This window comes from Durio zibethinus, chromosome 28 (genome assembly GCF_047325235.1).
Source record: "Durio zibethinus cultivar Kanyao isolate XHJ-2024 chromosome 28, ASM4732523v1, whole genome shotgun sequence".
NCBI lineage: Eukaryota > Viridiplantae > Streptophyta > Magnoliopsida > Malvales > Malvaceae > Durio > Durio zibethinus.
In genome coordinates, this window is record NC_143189.1 from 4,225,011 (window position 1) to 4,246,096 (window position 21,086).

The window sequence follows — 21,086 nt, forward strand, 5'->3', positions numbered from 1 at the left end:
TGTATTAAAAAAAATGAAGAAAAAGAGCAATTATCTTTAATGTTTGAAAGGTTCAAAGTTTAAACATTTTGTTGAGAGAAGATGGGATATTGTCAATCAAGTTAGATGTAAATTAACATTATTGGTAGCTGCAAAGACTGTAAAGTTTATGCTACTAACCATTACAGTCGAACAATGGCAAAGGAATAACTCTTTATTTCAAAAGTTGAAGAAATATGAATAACTTTGGCTCCTCAAAAAGTTACAGAAATATAGAAAAGGATATTGAGTTTAGATGAAATAATTTTGGGCTGTAATTCAGCCGAGTTCATGCAATTATTTGTTAGTGATATCTAACAAATCTGTAATTCAAATTTTAATATTTATAATTATTTTTATTCTAAGCCGAGACTTTTATAACTCTTTCTTCTATTCTTAGCTGCGACTTTTTTTTGTACAAAAAATATTTCTACCGTTAAATCCTTACAAGAATTGGGCGAACAGGCCCTTGATTATTAATCTTAAAGAAAGTTCAAGTAATTGTCTCCTCAACTAGGGATAGTAATTTACAAAGTTAATAAATGAATTCAGGTTTAGGGGCTAAATTCATGAACGGCAAAGTGGATGACATAAAACACACTCGATCACAGTGTAAGAATGTTGTTAAACTAATAAGTAATCAATTAAATGCTCTTATAATACACTACAATACAATAATCGCAAACCTACCATCCGCTGCAATGGACTATCTCGAGGAGCATGAGACGATGCTTAGTTATGACAAGTTTACAACCTGCTATTTCTGCACATTCTTCACTCCTTACCTGCTATAAAGTTTGGCTCTTCACCCTGGCATAAGTACTCATCACATAAAGATGCAGTTCCCCAGTCCTTTCGGAGCCTCAAAATGTCCTCCGTGAAAGTTGATCCTGGAGCTCCAATGAACACACTCGACATAGCACAGATTGTCTTATCCAGCATAGCTTCCACCTTCAATATAACAGTCAAGTGCAAATTTAGATCAATCTAAGAAAAATAGGTGTGATGTGTACTAAAGGTTAATGCACTAGGGGGCCTCATCATGGATCGAAACAATCCTTGGCACTGTCCTAAACAATAATGTAAATCAAATACTTCAGAAACTTCAAAAGCTTTCTTTGATCATCAGGGGCAAAAAACAATAGGGACAGATTCGTACTTTTCATAGCCAACCACAGCTTGATATTCAGTGGGAAGAACTAGAAAGTGGACAAGGAAAATCTGAGGGAACCTTTGGTACTAATAAAAACTCAACAAGTTAATTCAAGCCTTAGACCTAACACGTAGAAGGCCTCAATCATTCATAACATCTAATCCATAGACCTAGCACTTATAATCATTTTGGCAAAATGTGATCAAGAAAACAGGGTATACCCCAGTGCAATAGGGAAACAAGCCTCCACTACTTGACGACCCAAATGGGCAAGTCAACCTGCTGATAATTTCTCAACAGGTTGGAGTTGAAAACTAGAAAATCCTGAACTCATCATGGTTGAGGGCGTGTAGATCATTCTAACCCTTGAATAGAATACAGGATTGTTCAAAAGCATAATCAACTCATGTTCTTCTTACCACTAAAACTAAACTAGTATAAAATCTCACCTGAGGATCATCCTGAAGGCCATGTCTGTATAACAAGGCATCCCATTTTTCAGCTGAATTTCGCCGAGGCCGTTTAACTAGTGGTATAATCCTCCCATTCAGCACAACCATCGATTGCAGCAAATCAGTTTCACTTTCTGCTGCATCTGTTGAAAGGTATATAACTGGAGTATTGGCCCTTTCAACCATTTGCGTGATGCAATCTGCAGCTTGTGGAATAGGGTAAAAGCAGCTTGGCTTTTTAGCATTGCTGGAAAATAAGCAAGAAATATTAGTGGCATTTTTACGCAATCCATCCTTAGAGCATAAGGAGACACAAACTTACCAAAGAAGTCAGTAAAAGAACATTTAACTAAAAGGCCAATGGCCAACCCATTTGTTAAGACGCCCTTCCTTGTACGACTGGAAATCTAAAATATGTGCAATTCCGCATCATTGCAAAAAAAATGCAACTCAAATACTTTAAATTCTCAATCAGATGGACAAGAAGATGGACACACTCTTTCATGCTCTAGCAAATTCCAATGCTTTGAAATCAAAGCCTATGGATCCTAAAGGCTGAACCATGCCATATGCTCAACTAAAACAGATAACATTCTCATTCTAATACTATCAACCTAACAATAAAAAACATTTAACGAAGAAAAAAAAGACCAATGCCATCATTTTAAGGTTTTACTTTCCATTCTCTAGGATAAATTATTGCTTAATAGTAAAGATTCTTACTTTCTTCACCAAGTTCCAATGTTTAAATTAAGAAATCACAAACAAAAACGAAAACATACCAGAACTTCAAGAAGCCATGTCGCCGAAAATGGAGAGCAATAAAATTACTACCCAAGAATGTCTGAATAAACCGTTCGGCAGTCAACAAGATATTCTTACTCGGCTCGATCAAAGTCTTACATTTATGCGCAAGCGGACCACCTGGTTGCAACACCCAATCTCTCTCCACATCCGCAAAAAAGACATCTCCAATTGCAATAACATCGTCATCCGAACCAAACTTCTCCTCCACATCCTTAACCGTCCTTTGACTCGGCTTCTTAATATCCTCACTCTTCCAAGCAGTCTCTAATTTGCCCATCGAAATCCCCAACGACTTCAACTTCTTCAAATGCTCTTCGTCCACGTAACACGGCTGCGGACTCGAAAAGTAGCAAATGAATTTATCAATGTGAGCGTGATTCTTCCTGATTGCCATGAAGTCTTCGAATGGGATAACAGCTTTTTTCCCAATACAGTCGTTAATGTGCTCGATATCCAAAACTCGATTGTACTGAAAATCGAACCTCGAACTTGGAATCACCAATGCCCGATTCAGAACAGCCGCGAAAAACATGTGTTTTTCCAAACAAATCAAATGGTTACTCATTTGACCCGACAAGCAAATCGCGAACAAAAATTTGTTTGGTTTCGGTTTCCATTCGATTGTTCTTCTCTCAGAAAATTTCTGGTCAACTTTTCTGCAACGGCCGAAACTGTAACTGGCAACATTGGGGTTTAAGACGGTGCTGTTTTGAAGTGTGTTTCCGGTTTTGTGAGGTGATAAGAGGATTTGCTGGATGTGTTTGTTCAACGTGATCTGATTGAGTAATGAGGCTTTGATATCATTAAATTGAACGGCTGTGATGTTGCTATTAGAGTTAACGAAAGTGTGATTCCACAGAGAAAGAAGGGAACTTTGCTGTTGATTTAACAAGTAAAGAGCTTGGAGTTGGGATTCTTTGATTCGATCGGACACCGTATTGAATTTAAGGGAGGAGATGTTGGAAGAAAATAGGGTGCGAATGTCTTTGGAGAAGTAGATTGGGATGATGAGGAGAGGAAGAAAAATGGCGAAGAGGTAACGTTTGTTGAAGGAAAGCTTGAAACGCCGTCGAATTTGCGATTCGAGCTCTTCGATGTGGAAACTCGATCTTCGGCCGGTGGAAGGGTGTGGACTGGCGGGGATTTGGTGCGGGAGGTTTTTGGTGTCGTTTTGGTGGATTAAGGTTTGGCTGTCGTCGTCTTCGTCGGATGAATCTCGCTCCATTGTTGCTTGGGCGTGACTCAGCGAGTAAAGCAGTGAGTGAGTGCGTGAATGGATTAGTCGGTGATGATAACTGGGAATTTCGAAAATATTTTTTTTATTAAATGGAATCAGGGGTTGGTTTATTTTTAGGGGTTTTAATTAAAAATAATATTTATTTTGAGTGGAGTTAGCGCAGGGGAGGAAAAATGTCAATTGTCGATGAAGCAGAAACAGTCGGTGGAGGAAAATGACTCCCCACCGGCCCACCATTGGCTTGGGTGGGTTGGATCCACCGGCCCGATCTAATTTCTATCCAACAAGTAAACGACATCGTACTTTTCCCCACGGGAGAATTAGAGAAATTGCCACGTTGCTAACATGGCACGTGGCATCAATATTCTATAAACGTGGACAATGAGTAATTGGAACGTAAAGAAATAAATATAAGAAACATGAAGGTAGGAAAACAGGAGAAAAAGCTTGAGCTTGAAGAAATCTTCATTGCTAATAATGAAGAGGAGACTTGGGGTTAGTGGGAGATGGTGAAGCGCTGCGAGCAGTGCTAGGATGGTTTGGAACCAGAAGCAGGACCATAGGCTCCGGCTCATTACTCTCATCGTCAAACCGAGCAGCGGTGCATGGGTTTAAGCGGCCCATCAATGAAAAAATCGATGCAAGTGACGTTTTCTCTATTCCTTTCTTACTATTGATATAGCAAAGTTTCAGTTTTGATAAATTCGGTGTTCTTATTTTTATTGTGTTTATGTTTTGTTGGTGATGGGTTCTTTTCTGTAGGAGGTGGAACAGGAGATCAAGAAAGGGAAAGAAGAGAAAGAAAGCAAGACGAAAGAGATTGAGAAAAAGGCAGACTCCCATGTAAAGAGCAACCAAGACTGTAACAAGTAATGCTGTACTTTAAATAGAAACACTACCATTGTTGAAATTTGGAAAAGTTTTTATCATCCTCTTCTTATAAGTTGTAATTTCTTTTCTTCCTGATGAACGTAACCATGTAATCAAGCATGCCTACCAGGCAGTAGTTTGCCATTAGAACTCCAAAACTCAAGATTCTAATGTAGCACCTCTGTCAAAAGCTATAGCCTACACATTGAAGTTCACAGCAATCATGGTTAGACGAAACAAGGCAGTTCAATAAAGAACTAATCCTTTTTACATTAGAATTTGGAAAAAGTATTGCCAGATACATCCGTGCTTCAAGTGCCGTAATTATAACAAAAGATTTTGCCAAATGCAAATGTTAAATATAGATGGCGTATCGACTCCACAAGTCAGTGGCAGTGCCCAAGCTGATTCATTAAGGTTGTCGGACTCTTGTACATAACACATAGCAGTATATGAGCAGTATGTTCAGGAAGCTCAGATGAAGATCTGTGTCTAGTTTTATGGTATTTATGAAGCTTCTTCAGTGACTTCAACAAGCCTACCACGGACCCATTTCTTAGTTACAGCAACTGCTTTAGAAGGCACGTAATCGTCCTTCAGCTTAACTTTGGTTCCATTTGGGAGAGGATTCTTCTCATCTTTGATAATCCCATTTGTTACCAACTGATCGAGTTGCTTGGATGAATTAGACTTCTTAATCAAACTTTCAAAGTTGGTAGTTGATAAACTATAGTTATTCGAGCTTGGAGAAGTAAGTTCATCACCCTCACCGTTCACTATCATTGGGAACATAAAGTTGGGGAAATTAAACTCCTCATTCTTCCTTAATGAAAGGATTTGGTTCCCATTTACTTCTTTCTTGTCTGCTTGGCTCAAACCACCTTTTTCTGATTGCATTTTCTTCTGAACCTGGCTAACTTTAATTGGTTCAGCCGAGTCAACAGAAATATATCCACCATTCTCATCAGATGTAACCTGTCCTCTCTCTATTGATTCAATTGATTGAATTGCTTCAGCTATAAGCTTTCTGGTTTCAATGAGGGAAGATCGAGCAACAGGGCTCTTCATTGCAGCAACCTCAAGGGCTTTCGCAGCCTTCTCAGCTTCACCGATTAAGAGTCTGCAGTGTCATATATGTAAGCATATAGTTATCCAGTGACTCATCTACCTATTTTTTTTCGTTGGTACCCAAATCATAGCAGAATGATGAATAGAAATGATTAAGGGGTACATCTATGACTGAAGGTTTGGGAAGGTGTAATTCTCCCCCTTGTGCCTTGGGTTTTTTGTAGCTACCATTCATGTAATATGCTTGCAGAATTTAAGGAAAGACAAAGAACAATTTGCTAACCTTGCTCGTTCAACAGCTTCTGTTTTCTTGGATTTTTCTGCTGCTCTTTGCGCTCTAACGTTCTTTATCATCGCGAGCTTGGAACTGACCATAGGATCCTTATAAAGTGGTTTATTTCTTCTTCGTAACCTTAACCGCTCAAATGGGCTTGTGGTCTCACCAGTAGAAGAATGGTTTGTATCACTAGCTTTCCTTTTTGAAGGGCTCTGCTTGGACTGTGTAACAGCTGTTGGCTTCCTCTTTGGTTTTCTTTCAGCCCCATCTGGTATGCCATGGTAGTTTGCCAAGCCAGAGAAAACTCTTTCACGGTATTCCTACAAATGGAAATCCCAAATTCAGATGCAAAGGTATAATGATATCATGTCGGAAATAAATCCGTTGGAACAATCCCCTGTTAGGTATAGTCATAGTCCATGGCAATTCTGTTAACTGTAGATGCTTAGTTGGTGATGAGGGAAACTGAGGTAGCAAAACAATAGGGTCCGGCAATCAAATATTGAAAAGGTTGAGACTTGGGTGTCTGGTTTGAAAAAAATATATAAATAAATACAAGCACTGGGAAAATGGAACACACCTGTCGCACCCAGAAACAAGTTGGGTCTGGATGTGGTCAGGAACCTTAAATCTAGAGTTTAATTCCAATAACATATTCAGGTTTCTTAATATGCTAATATTCCTTCCCTTTCTCGGTATTCTTCCACTTGTTCTGTCATTTTCTTTATTTATTTGTGAACTCTCACTTCAATTTAGCCTCAGTTGGATCGACTTCACGCTCAACTCCTATAACCTCAGATCTTTTTTATGATCAAAGTTATTATTTCCACAGGAGAAGGGAAAAAAAATCAGGCAAGCACTTACAGGATCAGCCCATTTGGCTGAAATGGCTGCTGCAATTTTCCTTCTTTGTTCAAGGGATTTTGGTGCTCTCTTGCTACCTTTTGGCCTACGCATCCTTTTCCTTTCTTCAAGACTTTCCAACCACTCCTTTGTCAGCTGCTCATCTAGCATCTTGTAAGAATCCCACTGTAGCTCTTCCTCACCAAAACAGCCTTTTCTAGATGCTTCAGCAATCAAGTTCATCCACTCAAAGTGGCAAGTTTCCTGTACCATTAACTTCTCACGGCGCCTTTCCCGTTCCATTCGTACTCCAATTCTAATTTTTGCTCTTGTCTCTCTGCTGCAGGATCATTATGAAGAATGTCAATTTAGATATAAACGATGTAGAAAAGCATATATAAATTTCAGAAAGTTCAATATATAGTAGCTGCAAACCCAAGTACAAGCTAATTCAGGACATATATAAGAACTTTGACTAGGAGTGGCTATAACTAATAGAGGAAGATGGCAGTTTTAAAAGTAAAACCCTAACAATAAAGTACCCACCTCTCAACACTTCCACGGCTAACCATTTTCATTTTGACCTGCATTTCCAAATTTTCATAGAGTAAATAACTCTGATGCCATTTGAATGTGATTACATAATGAAGAAAATAATTTTCTTTCAACTTGTGTAAGGTTATCTCAGTATTCAGAACATAATGCCATCAATTCCCCTTTCAACTAGTTCATTTCTTTTTCTTTTTTTTTTTGAAAAATTAAAAGTCATTTAACATGCTTCACTCTCAAAAGAGATGGAACGAGGCTCATTAATGTGGAAGAAAATTATGAATGAAAGAAGTCAGTGCCAAATATATGAAATCCCAACTTGTGGTATCAACAAATATTACCAGAAATAAGAGGTAAATAAATGAAGTAATTATAAAGAAACATTTCTCATTGTAAACAAAAAACTGATTGGAATGCTTCAGACAACTCAAAGATTGGGTGGTACAGAAAGATGAGAAACTACAGCAACTTAGCCAATTTATGCTATGAGGTGGAGGAGATCTCATGTTTTTAAGGACAGATAGATCACTAGATTCATGCAATATTTATTTCAATTTTTTAAGTATAGATTCATAGTATGAATTGTAACGAAAGATTGCAATTATAGAATGTACAAAATAAAAGGATGGTAGGGAGGCCTTCTAACAGTTCGGACCTCAACAAAACAAACTTTGCATTCAATGGTTTGCTTTTGGTTTTTGTGCTTAACTAGCATCCACAAACCAAATGGCCATTAGTCCATCATCCATCCCTAATGGGATAATGATGGCAAAAGGAATTTATGGACCAGTTAAAGAATGAACTAATTGACTCAAATATGCAATAGATAACAACCTATTAGCCGCAAATCAGATTTATTGATTGGATTGATTTCACTCTATGCAAACATAAACACAAAAAGTTCAGTCACCATGAAAACATTAAAAAGAAAAAATTTCTTACATGACATCACCTTAGGATTCTGCATTGCAAGCCTTGTTCTCTCCCTTATCCGCTGACGCATCTCTGGAGAAAAAAAAATTATATGCATTTGCGGTAAGAGGGTAACAAAAATGCACTAAATAAAATAGAAACAGACTGATTAATAGAAGAACCAAGGTATGTTAATGGAAATTACCAGCACTGTACTTCTTGCCTTTGTTCCATGGTATGTTTCCTTTATTTGCTTTAGAGATCCTCATCCTTCTTAACTTTTCTCTCTCATCCAATTCCTCGTCTGAGTCTCCAGACTTCAAAGATTCAAGCCGAGTTGATGAAGGACATGAATCACCACCAAGCTGTGACTTACTACGTCCATATTCTTTTGGAACTGAACAATTAGGTTCAAGGGTAGCAACAGCTCTAATCTGGAGTTTTCCACCTTGACTATCCCGGTGTCCCACATGAAAATTTACCTTTTTAGGGAATTGGGAGGATTTCCAAGGATTTGACAACACTTGACCATGAATAAAGGTTTGAACCCTGACTGGAACCAGAGGACTTTGCAAGGAAGGTTGAGCAGTGGCAATATCTGTTCAGGCAGCCAAGCACAATAAATAAGCTCATTCATACTTCTCAGTAGAAGCTGGTGATCAAATACAGAAACCAGGAAAAAAAACCCAAATATGAAAAAAGGACCCATATATTAGCTGCAAGAGTTCTTATGAAAACAACCAGAGCAGAGACAAATAATGACACACAAAAACCATAAAAGTAAACCACTTTTTTTCTTCCAAAAGACAAATAACAAAATATAAATTGAAGCTAAACATGCCAATTGCAAAAGCAAAAAAAGAAAATCTGACATTTTTTTCTTTTAAGCTTTCAAAGCACTAAACTCTCTTGAACTAAATCAAAGTAAGGAAACAAAGAAAAACCCAGAAAAGAAAAGTTTACCTAGCAAAGGCATGGGAGCTCATTCAGCCCAAACATTCAAACTCTGGACTTAGAATCTTATCTCAACAAAACATAATAACACAATCGAGACGCCTGCATTTAAGCAACCAAAAAAAAGAGATTTTTTTCTCTTTTAGAATGCTGATAATATCAGAAAAAAAAAGTGTAAAAAGCAAGAGAAACTGAGTTTGGCTCACAGAAGCATAGAAATTTGAGATGCAGAGTGTTTCAGAAGAGCAAAAAAGCAAAGAACGAGAAGCAGAGAGAGCCACACAGAGTTAAAAAAAAACGAGATACTTGTCTGATATTTGCAAGCGCTGGGTTTGGGATCACAAGTTCACAGATCAGCCTTTATTCCATCTGTGAAAAGCCCGAATTGATGTAACAGGGGCTGGTGATTTGCTGGGTTTGTTACATCCTGACCATCACTTTTTGGGCCTAAAGTTTTGATCCTAATGGAAACTAACAGTACAAGGACCAATGGACAGGTTGTAATGTTTTCTAGCCCTTACGATCTTGTTTTTATATATGATGAAAAAAATGTCCTACTCCAGTGGTTTTTTGGTTTTAGAAAAAATTTAGAGAATAATATTGTATTTTAACTCTCAAACATGAATTAAAATATTTCTTCTATCTTCTTTTATTACATTAATTTATTATTATTTTAAATATATCTTAAATAATATGCGTCAATTTTTTAATTTTATTAATAGGTTGAAAAACTCAACCCACGATATATTTTTGCATAATTTTCATAAAATTTAAATGATTTTTTTTACAAGAAAAAGTCGTGTGCTTGAATAAAAAGGATGAAAGGAATATTTCTTTAGTCCAATTTTTTTATATCAAAGTTGTAGCTTAAAAATAAAATAAAAAATTATAAATATTGAAATTTAAATCATGGATGTCACATCTTAAAAGTTGTTATATAAATTGATTGAGTTAAATTCTAAATTTTTTTTAATCCAATTTTGAAAAAAAAAATTCCATCTGCATTAACTTTGTGAACTAAACTCAAATTACTTATCCTAATAGAATTCCACCCCTAACCAAAAAAAAAGGGATTTACTAGTTCTAAGTTGAGGTAAAGTAAATAAGGTTGATCAATGAAAATATAGGATGCTTAAATATTCTATTTATTTCGTATATAACTCAAATATTGAACAAATTTAAAATTGTCACATGTTAGATGACATACATAAGTTAGTTAGGGGGAATGAACATCTAACCTACTGATGATAGGGCAGACAAGTTTTAATTTGTCAAAGCCAGGAATACCAGTTATTAATCCAAGAAATGAAATCATAAAATTTGACACAAACCTGACCATATATGTTCCTCTAAGCTCTGTTTTTCTATTGCAAAACAACCCATTAAAACAAACTTGATTGAGTTTGAAGCTGTTCAGATGTAAGAAATTCCAAATTCCATCAACATATTCAGTCAAGATCATGCTCCCGACAATCTTGGTTTTCACAGCTTTCCTCGTCTTCAGCTGCCTCCATGTTTATAACAACAAATGGTTAAAGCGATGGGTTGGAAATGGAAGTAGCAGACATGAAGTTGATTGCGTGGTGTGCCTTAGCAAGGTCTGCAAGGGGGAAAAGCTCCGGTCGCTACCAGTATGTCACCATAGTTTTCATGTTCACTGCATTGATGCCTGGCTCAAAGTTCGTCCAACTTGCCCTCTTTGCAGGATTAACGTCGCCCCTCACCAACACTTTCTCATTTCTTCCTTGGTTTCTTTTGCTAGAAGACTCGGAAAATGGATTGAAAACCCACTTTCTTTGAAGCTTACATCGGCGATTTGTGAGAGTTTTGGCTATATTTAAGCAAGTCAGCTTAGCCTAACCTGCAAAACACGATTCATTCTTTGATAGGTCCTTCTTACATAGGAGAGAAGGCAATACCATGTATACATTCTTTTATTGACACATAGTACCAAGGCTTCATCACACATCCAAATCAAGCATCAAATTTTTTTATTCATGTGTTTCGTATGACTCGTATTACTAGAACAGTTTACGATCATTAGTGTTAGTATTATATAACTGAAACCTAAAATCTCTACAGAAATTTTATCTCACTTTAATGGTTTAAGTCAAAAATCAATTACTATATGTTATCATTGTCATTTATTATTTATAAGAAATTAAGAGTTTTGATAATTCAAATCTAACTATATATCTAATATTCATCTAAATTTTATCTCACCCTCACTGTTTAAATTAAAGTTAAATAGTCATATTATTAAAGTCTATGTGAATAGACAATGAAATTAATTTCAGTGAAATTGAAAATAACAGTAAATGTAAAATTAAAAATAGTAGTCATGTGGATGGACAATGAAATTAATTTTAAAGAAATTGAAATTGACAATTGAAATAAAAAATAGTTACGATAATAATGAAATTAAAAATAATGATGAAATATGTATTTAGATATACAAACAATTGTGCGGTGAGATAAGAATAAAAGATAATCATTAAAAATTTTACTTTAAAAATACATTGATAAAATTTTTTATATATTTTAATGTTATCTATAACATTTATTATATAATAAAAAATTATTTATTATATTAAATCAACAAATTTATTTCAATATTTTTAAATAAAAAATCAAAATGAAAAAATATGAAACTCATAATTTTAAGAAAAAATAAAAAATCCTAAAAGTAAAATCGAAAAAAATTTGATTTTCACTAAAGCTAAAAGTTTTCGTAATTAATTAGCGCTACCTGTATCTCAAAGATGATATCTAAATGATACATTTGAATTAAAAGAAAATAGCAAATCCCATCGCACTAATGTTTCAGTGGGATCCAAATAAATTCTTAATCAATATGACAAAAAGAGGAAGTTCAACTACGATTCTCTTTGATACACTTGAATAGACTCTCGTATGTCCCCACTGGCCATTGCTCATTGGTCTTACCAACCTAATTATAGTTTCAAGAAATTTTGAGTCATGCACCAAAGTAATTTTTTATGATGAAAAATGGTGGGTTTGAAACCTTAAAAACATGAAAGTTAGGAGGAAAACTAGAGCGGCTGATTTTCCCCAGGGGAAAATAAATTCCTGTGGCAGATTAGGCCTGTGTTCTTCCATGCCCTTTCTCAAAAGTCCAAAAAGAAAGTTATCAATGCTCACAATTCATCCACGCCAATGTTTGATATTTTTTAGTTTAACCACTTGATGTTTGCCATGGATTGGCAATTATGAGGACGAAAAATCATTCCCTGTTCATCATTTTGTCCAACTTCTTTTTTAACCTTTTAGGAATATATTCTAAAATTAAAACTTTAAAAGCCCAAAATTGTGGCAAAATCATGCGAATTGTTTCAATGTGGCAAAAGCTGTTAAATTCATGCAAAAGCTTCTTTGGTCATGTAAAATAAAAAAAATAAAAAAAAAAACTTATGAATATTCAAAAGCTGAATGATTTTGGGACTTGATTGTCTTGAGATCCTATTTTATGAAAATTGTTTATTTCGTTTACATTTTATCGCCCCAAGACAACATGATTGCTTTAGGCTCTATTTGCGGGTGTGTGACGATGTAGAAAAAAATTACGACCACACTCTCAAATGGAACTTTAATTATTAGTATTGTATTCGGGTGATAGGGCAACAAAACTGGTTCATTAAGAGCACAGAATTAATTAATTAAAAACTGCAAGCCCCATATTCTTTGCTATAGTTCAAGTGTGTGAAAGGTTGGTATTTTGGTTGAGTTTCAGTTGAAACCATTTACATCATTGAGGTGGGAGAAAATGAAGTCAAATTTTATTTACTCCAATGTTGAAAATCGGGTGCAAATCAGCGGTATTTTCGCACCAAAGTAATCAAGAATCAAAGGATTATTACTTCTCTTGAGATTTGTGTTAAAGAAAATACGAAAAAGATTTGCTTTATTTACGTAATAATCCATGTGCAAAATTGTCGGCTATGACCATATTCTCTACCTTGCAAAAGCAAGTTTGAGGTTTCATTTGCATGATTTTTGGTATTGATTATGAAGAAATTGAAAATAATAAAAAAAATTATTGTAATTATGATTAAAAAATTTAACAAAAATTTATATTAAATAAATTTTATTTAAATTCAGTTAATGATACAATAAATTTAATCAAATCATATTAAAGATGTGATAAAATTCAAATCTTAATATTAATGTAAAGCTAAATGTTGAAGTTTGCAATCTGATATGAGATAGAGTTTTATTATTATGATAAAATTGTTTGATAATAAAATCGAATCCATGATCATAACTCACTAGCTCGGATAAAATATGTTTTTTAAGTTTTAATAATCTTTGTTATCACCTAATTACTCCAAAAACCAGGGTTCAATTGAAATAATTTTGGTGTTAAAATTTAGATTTGACGGCTGACCTAACTCTTTGACTGATTCAAAGAGAGCGTCTCCGCAGAATGCAGTACCCCGGGCGGCCCGCGAGAGTCGTCCTGGTCATAATCACGAGTCAAGACTTGAACTTGAAGCTGGGGTTTAAGAATGTTATTGATGGAGCACCAATGTTCCATCCTTTTGTAAGAGAAGAAAAAATATGTTGCAATGCGATCTCAAAGGGGAAGAATTTTTTGTATTTCTCTGAGGTTAAGCAGGGTCTGTTTGCGTAGTCTTTTACTAGTCAAAATGCCACAATAGAAGTCAAATTTTCTTAGTTCATAGACAAAAATTCTTACCATAGCTTAAAACCATAGAAATTACGAATTTAGTTTAAACAATTCACTTATTTTCTATAAAAGTTAGATTCCAATAAAACTGAAATTCTATTTTCAACACTTATAAATTTTTTTCTCAAATTTTTTCTAAGATTTGGCTTCCCTTTTTTGCCTCCCATTGTAAAGTTCAATGGTTGGCCTGCATAAGATTAGGTTTGGGTGAGGGTCCTCCCCAATTTTTATATCCTGCATTTCTCTCATAAAATGGAAATGGAATCTATGGGATGCATTTAATCAGTTAATCATTTCAAAGAAATGTTCAAATTTCCATATGGGATACATTTCTTGAACCTAACAATGTTTATACTCTTTCAAGTAAGCATTAATTGGATTTGAGTAAATGAGAAATGTGAGCTCAGATTGTGAAGAGAAGATGAAAGCAAGATAGTGAATAGTTATTTCATTTTCTAAAAAACAAAAGGAAAGAAAAAGAACAAGTCATCGTCTAGAGGCTGTTTCCCAGAAACTGGATTGTGAAGGGAACCTTTTTATGTGTGGAGTTGACATGATAGTACCAAAGTATACAGAACGGAAATTTTATAGGTGGGAGGAGGACCCCATTGTCAAATGAGGTGAAATTTCATCTTGTCTTGGATTATTCTAAAAACGTAGATGGGTAGTTGATCACCTTCTCAACAGCAAAATTTTGAAAATAAATAATGTTTCAGTTCAGCTGCACCTTTGAAAACTTCAGTTGTCATATAGTGGGAAGAAATTTCTTTAAAATGGGATCAAAGCTCTGATAATGGTAGGTTTACCCTAATTCAAGGAATACTTTATTATTGTTTGAAATGAAGAAGAAAAAGTCACAAACAGAAGAAAAATGAAAAAAGAAATGGTAGAATACAAGTGTCCCATAAGCAGCCTATTTGTTAGAGGTCATAACAAGTCGCAGCTCAACCCCCTTTCTCTAATCTCTTTCAAAGCAAATCCAAAAAAGTATCTCTTTCTTTGATTCTTTCAATATCAAAGTCCTCAAAGTGGACATTTTCTTTTTGGGATCTTTTCCTTGAATTCTCTTGAAACTTATATCCACATTTTCTTTCCCCCTTTAAAACCCACCTATACAAACTTCTCTCCATTGCCTTGGTTTCAGAATTTAAGCCCATTTCTCATGTGGGGTTCTCCTCATTTCCTTCCATTTGTCTCTATTTGTTTGATTACTTTCTTTACATGTTAAATCCTAGTTGGCTTAGGAAATTTTAGGCCTTTTCCCACCTCGGTATCCTTCATTTAGAAACAAAATCCCAGTTGGGTTCTGCAATTTTGGACTGTTTCTAATTGAGTTAGTTCTCATTTCTTTCCACATAATAGAATTAGATCAAATCTTTTTGCAAAATTTTACTTCAATTCTCATCTGAGTATCTCTCATTTCCCAAGAAACAAAATCCCATTTTGATGCTGCAATTCTTGGCTGTTCCTTATACAGTTTGCTCTTATTCGTTTGCTCATTAGAAGTATAAAAATCAAATCCTTTTACATAATTTCACTCAAATTCTCCTCTCATTTCCTGAAAAGTTAAAAGCTTTGTCCTTTTTTCAAGCCATGGATAAACCGGGTTTTGATGAATCAACAGCAGTGGCAATAACAGGGAAGATCATGGTCATAGCCATAATAGTTCTTTTTTTAGTGGTGCTTTTTCTGCTTTTGCTTCATCTTTATGCTAAATGGTTTTGGTGGCGCATTGAAGAACCAAGTGCTCCTCCTTCACGCCGCAACCGACGTCGATTTGTCTTTGCTCCAGGGCAAGACACTGCTCATCCTCTACGTGCAACTAAAGGTCTTGATTCTAAAATTCTTGCTTCCCTTCCTGTGTTGATGTTTCGTCCAGAAGAGTTCAAAGAAGGACTTGAATGCGCCGTTTGCTTGTGTGAGCTTGTAGAAGGAGAGAAAGCTAGGCTGCTTCCTAAATGCAACCATGGTTTCCACGTTGATTGTATTGATATGTGGTTTCAATCACACTCCACTTGTCCTCTTTGTAGAAACCTTGTTGTTGCTGTTGAATTTGAGAATTCAACTTCTTTTCTGTCAGGAGATGAAGTTAATGGTCATGTTCAGTCTCTACATGATGGTTTGGCTTCTGAGCATTCGACAGATTCTCCTAGTTTTCCTACAAATGTGTTGTTTTGGGGTAATCAAGCTCAGGTTAGTAGTGGTGGTGCCGAGGGTGCCCGTGCGTCTGCTTCTAATTCTGGTTCTTTTGCTTCATCTTCCTTGACATCTGGTAGTGGTAGGCAAGAAGGGATGTCGGTGATTGATGTTCCTATGAATGTAAATGAGAACTTTCCGGAGGAGGAATCAAAGTCTCCATTGCCTACAAGATTAAGGTCTTTGAAGAGACTTTTAAGCAGGGAAAAAAGGGTGGCTCCTAGTGGTTCAGGAAGCAGTTCTGTTGATGTTTGAAGTTACCAAGGGTGGATCCTAGGAGCTGATTTTCTTGAACATGTACTTTTCAATATCAGAGCAGAAATGGTCGGAGATGATCAAATTGAACTCTTACCATCCTTGAGAATTGTGGGGTTTTCTTGGGAAACAACAATTTTGCTCAATAATATAAGTTGGGCATTTTGAAGCATTGAGTCTCTTCTCCAAGATGTTGGTATTCTGTTGCTGAAAAAGGGTTTGACAAATGCTTAAAATAGGTGGTGTCTTTGAAGAGGGTGGTCTTCTCTGAATCAGAGGTGAAAGAATCCATCTTTTCCTCAAAATATGTATAAAAAACAATTACTTCTTTTGCAGAAGACTTTGTTTCTCTCTGGATTCATGTATTGTAAAGCTATCAAATCCAATTCCACAACATTTTTGTTGTTTATTGTGCCTTACAGTTAAGTAATTAGTTTCTAATTTTTTTTGTAACATTTTCCAAATGTGCATAGAATCGAACTGCAACAATTTAAAAAATGCTTGAAATATATCATTCAATTAGTTCAGTTTAAAAACTTCATTTTAGTTTATGCATTCATTTTATTTTTGAGATCTTTGCAATTAGACAGGGCAATTTTAGATAAATCACTATAATACGAAAATAATAAGTAAAAAGAGTTATATGAGTTTAGTAAAATAAAAAATTATGTTTCAAATTTATGTTAATACGAATTATGATATAATAATTTTTATATTTTATATATGTTTAATATGAAACAAATACAATTCGATTAGTCAAAGTAACATGTCTATTTATAACTCATTTATATCAAGTCTATAAAACATATACATTTTCCTATGGAAGAATCTTTTTTCGTTTTTAATTAACCATTATTCGAGACCAAAACCCCTTTCCCAAATACTTTGCAAATCAGATTGTTGTATGCAGTAGTAGGGTATGGAAAAGGAAGAAAATGGGTGTTCTAGAGCAGTAGCTTATGTCATATGGATTACATGATTTTACTCAAGTCTAGATATCAGGTTTGGCTATGTAATGAAAATATAGTTGGGAAAATAGCATATAGTTGGCTTAGGTCACCGACAAGGGCTTATAACTAATGCTTGGTTTCATGGGATAAGGTTTCAGAACCAGACTAGAAACTCAATGAAGTACGAGTTCTAATGTCGCATTTCTGGCAGACATGTACAGCATGTCTTAATGCTGTTCTGAATTCGGACAATACAAAATTTTCCCTTTTAATTTGTACAAGAATCATATGCATATTGAGTCTGGAGAGTGCAACTTCACTCCATCTTGCGTTGCTTTAGTACTCAGGTAAAACGGTTGAAACAATGTGGTTAGTGCGTTGCTTTAGTGCTCGGTTAAAATGGTTGAGACAATGTGGTTAGCGTGGGTCAACCTAACACCTAACTGCTCCTTATGTAAACCAAGCTAATGGGGGACCATTTGACAAGAATTGTAGCAACTGGCTGGATTTGAGAAATGAAATTGGTTCGATAGAAGCATTCCCCAGTATGCTCTTCCAAAGCAGGGATCCTTCTCTTTTTTTTTTTTTTTTGGTGCAAAAAAGTTTAGATTGAAGAAGGCTTTCCCATTCCAAGGTCAGGGTCAGGGAAGACCATAGGTCTCAAAGAAGATTTACATTGGATTTACATATCACTCACCAAGAGAGACTGCTAGTAGTGAGACTCGAACATAGACCTTACAAGTGAAGTATATTGCTTTAACATGTTCTTCTTTGCACTATTGCTTTTTTTTATTATTATTGGTATAGTGTAGCGGCATCCGGTGAAAGAATCGGGATAAGTGTTAAGAAACCTTTTCGAAGGAACTGTTTCCTGAGTACTACCATTATTTGTTTTTGATGAACAGATGGTATCAAGAATTAGTAAAATTAACTTTCCTGTAGACATCAGAACTATGGACTTAGTAATTCATTTCAATTCCTTGCTTATACAGTACATAGATTGGACGATGGCGTAATCAGAACACCTCTAGTTTTCTGCAAGTTCTTAATTATCAAACACAGAAACATATAACTATCATTTAGTCTTTAAGACAGACAAACACGAGAAGGGGATTAAAAAAACTAGGGAAAATTCAACGACTACATGGATCACTTTTACAACTTGGATCTCTTGTCATTCAAATTAACCAGGAGCCCCTTCTGTCAAATGTCCCACCATGCACCCATCAGAACTGAGATTCAGATTATTGATACGTCTAATTGCTCACCTCAATAAATATAATACTTTATAGTTTCTATCACAAAGTTCCCCTGTTTTGCCAGATGGGGCAACTTTTTCTTGGCTAAACTAATGCAGAAGCCCCATGTCAAATCGTACGTCATTGATACGCTATGTTACCAACTAGACAGGTCCATAGGCGTTGGTTTGATGGGGATAGTTAGGCTGGCCAAGACACATGTAAGCTAGCTCATTATCGACTCCCCTGGCAGTTCCGCAAAATGGACCAGAACCATAACCTTTACTTGGCTTGGAAATATCAGGACCATCTACAGGATTCGAACTAGGCTTGTTACTTCTGTCAATTTTCCACCATGAGAATAGAGAATTTTTCCATGATTTCTAGCTCTTTTTTTCTCCTCCCAATCTTTTTTTTCTGATTTCATCTGAACATGAAGATGACCGCTGGAAGTTTATGTCTCTTGCATGTTGCCTTGCTTCTTCTAGAAACTGATCAAAGGGGTCAAAGCCAAAACCAGATAAATTATCATATTCCACAAAACATATGCAAACTTCTATTGGCAGAAAACATATCCCAGACAAAACGTTATAGGAGCTCTGATTCTGAAGCATCAAAGTCAGAAGTCAGAACACATTTGTTTCACAAATTTGTCTTTGTTCTTTTAGTAAGAAGTGAAGTATTCTTTTTCTGTCAAAATCAGGGTAGTTTTGCTGCCGAAAGGATAAAAAGATCATATACATTCCATTATAAGATCATTGGAAGATGAGTCGCAATTGAGGAAATGGGAGAGAAACAAAAAGAAAGGTGTTGTGTCTTACCTGTGAAACGTTCACCTGATAATCAAATTCATAGCAAGCATAATCATGTGTATCATATTTTGTATGTACTGGAGATTTGCTCATGGTTTCCTAGAAGATACATAATCCAGTTAGCATAAGCAGAGATCAAATTAGCAGTAATAATAATAATAAACTGAAAAGTAAAAAATCACCTAAAAAGAAGAAGGGCCTTGATTCATTTACATCATAAATAAATTCTTCACAATGTAACAGGTGCTTGCTGGTTTAGAAAACAAGGAAACTAGTATACTAAATACAATTGGTAATATGAATAGACAGAAGGTGAAATGAAAACAAAAAGTAGTATTGTATACCTCCAGTTGAGAAATGAAGGCAATGATCTTTTAAATTCCAACCACTCGAATGATTCCATCTAAGGCAAGGGGCCAACAACCAAACTGAAAACCCCCACCAAACCCCTAAATGGAGATTTATGGAAATTGAAAAAGGTTTTGGTAGTTGGAACGTATGTTTGCAATGTAAAGCATCGCTGTGGGGTAGATGACCTGGTGAATTCACCCTTGTATTAAATTTTTTATTCTCAAGGTCATAATGGTTTTGAAGTTGCTCGACGAATTTGGAAATGAAAATAAAAATAGAGTCGGACACCATTTTTTTTGTTAGGTGTGATTGATCATCTATTAAAATACATCATTTTAATAAGATTTTAAAATTAATTAAAATTTATTAAAAAGATAATTTTATGGTTTACGAAACAATCTGAATCCGAGAGTCGATTACTCGTAGGAAAGAATTAACACCCTCACGACACCCGTTTGAAATGATAACAATTAATTACGTGTTATCTATTAATTTCGATAAAAATAATCTTATTTTTTATGTTTGAAAAATAATTTCCTTGATTTCTTTTGTTTATTGTAATTTTGTTTATTTTCTTTATTTATTAAAAATTTATTATTCAAATTTTGTTCGAAAAAAATAAATTAGAACCTTTTTATTAAAATAATTCTTAAATGTTTTAGTACATTAGTAACATTGAAAGAATTCATTCTCACCTAAACCTTTCTTAAACATCACTTCTCAAAATACTTTAGAATCTCATCTTTGGAAGCTTAAATTTATTTTTCGTAAAAATTTATGTCAAGCATGCAATGCAAAATGCTAATATGTGAATGTACACTTTTTTTATTATTTAGAAATTTTATTGTTTGTTTTTTTTTTATTGAATTGTTATTATAATTCTTATTGTTTTATTGAATAAAAGAAAAAATTTTATCATATTGAAGATTTTTATAAATATTCTAATATATTAGTAATATTTTAAAAAAATCTTTTTACTTTGAGATTTCTAAAGCATCACTATTCGAAATACTTTTATAATCTCATCATTGGATAATATTTCCTCTTCTTCATTCTTTATTATTAATTTTATAACAAAGAAAAAAAATTTTATTGTATTGAAAACTTTTTATAAATATTTCAATACGATGGTAGTACTTTTTTTAAAAAAGTTTCTCACTTAAAAATTTCATAAGTATAACTACTCAGAGTACCTACAAATCTCATCATTAGAAAAAATTTTCTTTTCTCATATATTTTTATTATTTTGTTATTATTATCTTATAAGGTTTATTTTAAAATTAATAAAATTATCACAAATTTTTACTATATATTTCATTATTTATTTCTATTAACAAAAAAAAATTTATTCTAACAAATTTAAATATTTTAATATGCCTAGATATTAGTAATAAAATTTAAAATAACAAAAATAAAATTCAAAAAACAAAAAAATT

General features: G+C 34.5%; 3 protein-coding genes, 1 long non-coding RNA gene and 1 pseudogene across 7 annotated transcripts; 2 read left to right on the forward strand and 3 right to left on the reverse strand.

Moving 5' to 3' along the window:
• Positions 1-462: 462 nt before the first annotated feature.
• On the reverse strand, positions 463-3,847 carry LOC111280508 (O-fucosyltransferase 36-like). The gene is made up of 3 exons (XM_022867978.2): positions 2,406-3,847; positions 1,621-1,870; positions 463-969 (listed from the first exon to the last, which is right to left on the reverse strand). Exons 1-3 carry the CDS (start codon positions 3,653-3,655, stop codon positions 793-795), a joined length of 1,677 nt encoding a protein of 558 aa, XP_022723713.2. The 5' UTR covers positions 3,656-3,847; the 3' UTR covers positions 463-792.
• A 119-nt stretch (positions 3,848-3,966) lies between these two features.
• Positions 3,967-4,610, forward strand: LOC149510666 (uncharacterized). The gene is made up of 2 exons (XR_016335005.1): positions 3,967-4,307; positions 4,430-4,610. It is a non-coding gene; the product is annotated as an uncharacterized LOC149510666 (long non-coding RNA).
• Positions 4,611-4,764: 154 nt separating this feature from the next.
• LOC111280506 (uncharacterized) lies at positions 4,765-9,490 on the reverse strand. 3 transcript variants are annotated; one of them, XM_022867976.2, is made up of 8 exons: positions 9,347-9,490; positions 9,150-9,242; positions 8,392-8,784; positions 8,227-8,279; positions 7,272-7,309; positions 6,747-7,062; positions 5,889-6,202; positions 4,765-5,657 (listed from the first exon to the last, which is right to left on the reverse strand). In XM_022867976.2, the coding sequence occupies exons 2-8, from the start codon at positions 9,160-9,162 to the stop codon at positions 5,045-5,047; spliced, it is 1,740 nt and encodes a 579-aa protein (XP_022723711.1). In that variant the 5' UTR covers positions 9,163-9,242; positions 9,347-9,490; the 3' UTR covers positions 4,765-5,044. The 3 variants fall into 3 exon arrangements, with proteins under 3 accessions (XP_022723711.1, XP_022723710.1, XP_089613118.1); XM_022867975.2 differs by having other exon boundaries at positions 6,747-7,065; XM_089756992.1 differs by having other exon boundaries at positions 6,747-7,065; positions 9,150-9,466.
• A 5,270-nt stretch (positions 9,491-14,760) lies between these two features.
• Positions 14,761-16,703, forward strand: LOC111281109 (RING-H2 finger protein ATL60-like). Its single transcript, XM_022868722.2, has one exon. It carries the CDS (start codon positions 15,442-15,444, stop codon positions 16,297-16,299), a length of 858 nt encoding a protein of 285 aa, XP_022724457.2. The 5' UTR covers positions 14,761-15,441; the 3' UTR covers positions 16,300-16,703.
• Positions 16,704-18,639: 1,936 nt separating this feature from the next.
• On the reverse strand, positions 18,640-19,702 carry LOC149510667 (uncharacterized; annotated as a pseudogene). Its single transcript, XR_016335033.1, has 4 exons — positions 19,644-19,702; positions 19,513-19,549; positions 19,309-19,398; positions 18,640-18,978 (listed from the first exon to the last, which is right to left on the reverse strand). The product of XR_016335033.1 is annotated as an uncharacterized LOC149510667 (transcript).
• Between the last annotated feature and the right edge of the window lie 1,384 nt (positions 19,703-21,086).

Coding starts and splice junctions, on each gene's coding strand:
- LOC111280508 (XM_022867978.2), bottom strand. CDS start 3,655: ATGGAGCGAGATTCATCCGACGAAGACGACGACAGCCAAACCTTAATC. Junction 1,871..2,405: donor CATGGCTTCTTGAAGTTCTG/GTATGTTTTCGT, acceptor CTTATTTTCCAG/CAATGCTAAAAAGCCAAGCT. Junction 970..1,620: donor GCCTTCAGGATGATCCTCAG/GTGAGATTTTAT, acceptor GTTATATTGAAG/GTGGAAGCTATGCTGGATAA.
- LOC111280506 (XM_022867975.2), bottom strand. Junction 7,310..8,226: donor TTGCAATGCAGAATCCTAAG/GTGATGTCATGT, acceptor TTGGAAATGCAG/GTCAAAATGAAAATGGTTAG. Junction 6,203..6,746: donor CAGCCAAATGGGCTGATCCT/GTAAGTGCTTGC, acceptor TTCCATTTGTAG/GAATACCGTGAAAGAGTTTT.
- LOC111281109 (XM_022868722.2), top strand. CDS start 15,442: ATGGATAAACCGGGTTTTGATGAATCAACAGCAGTGGCAATAACAGGG.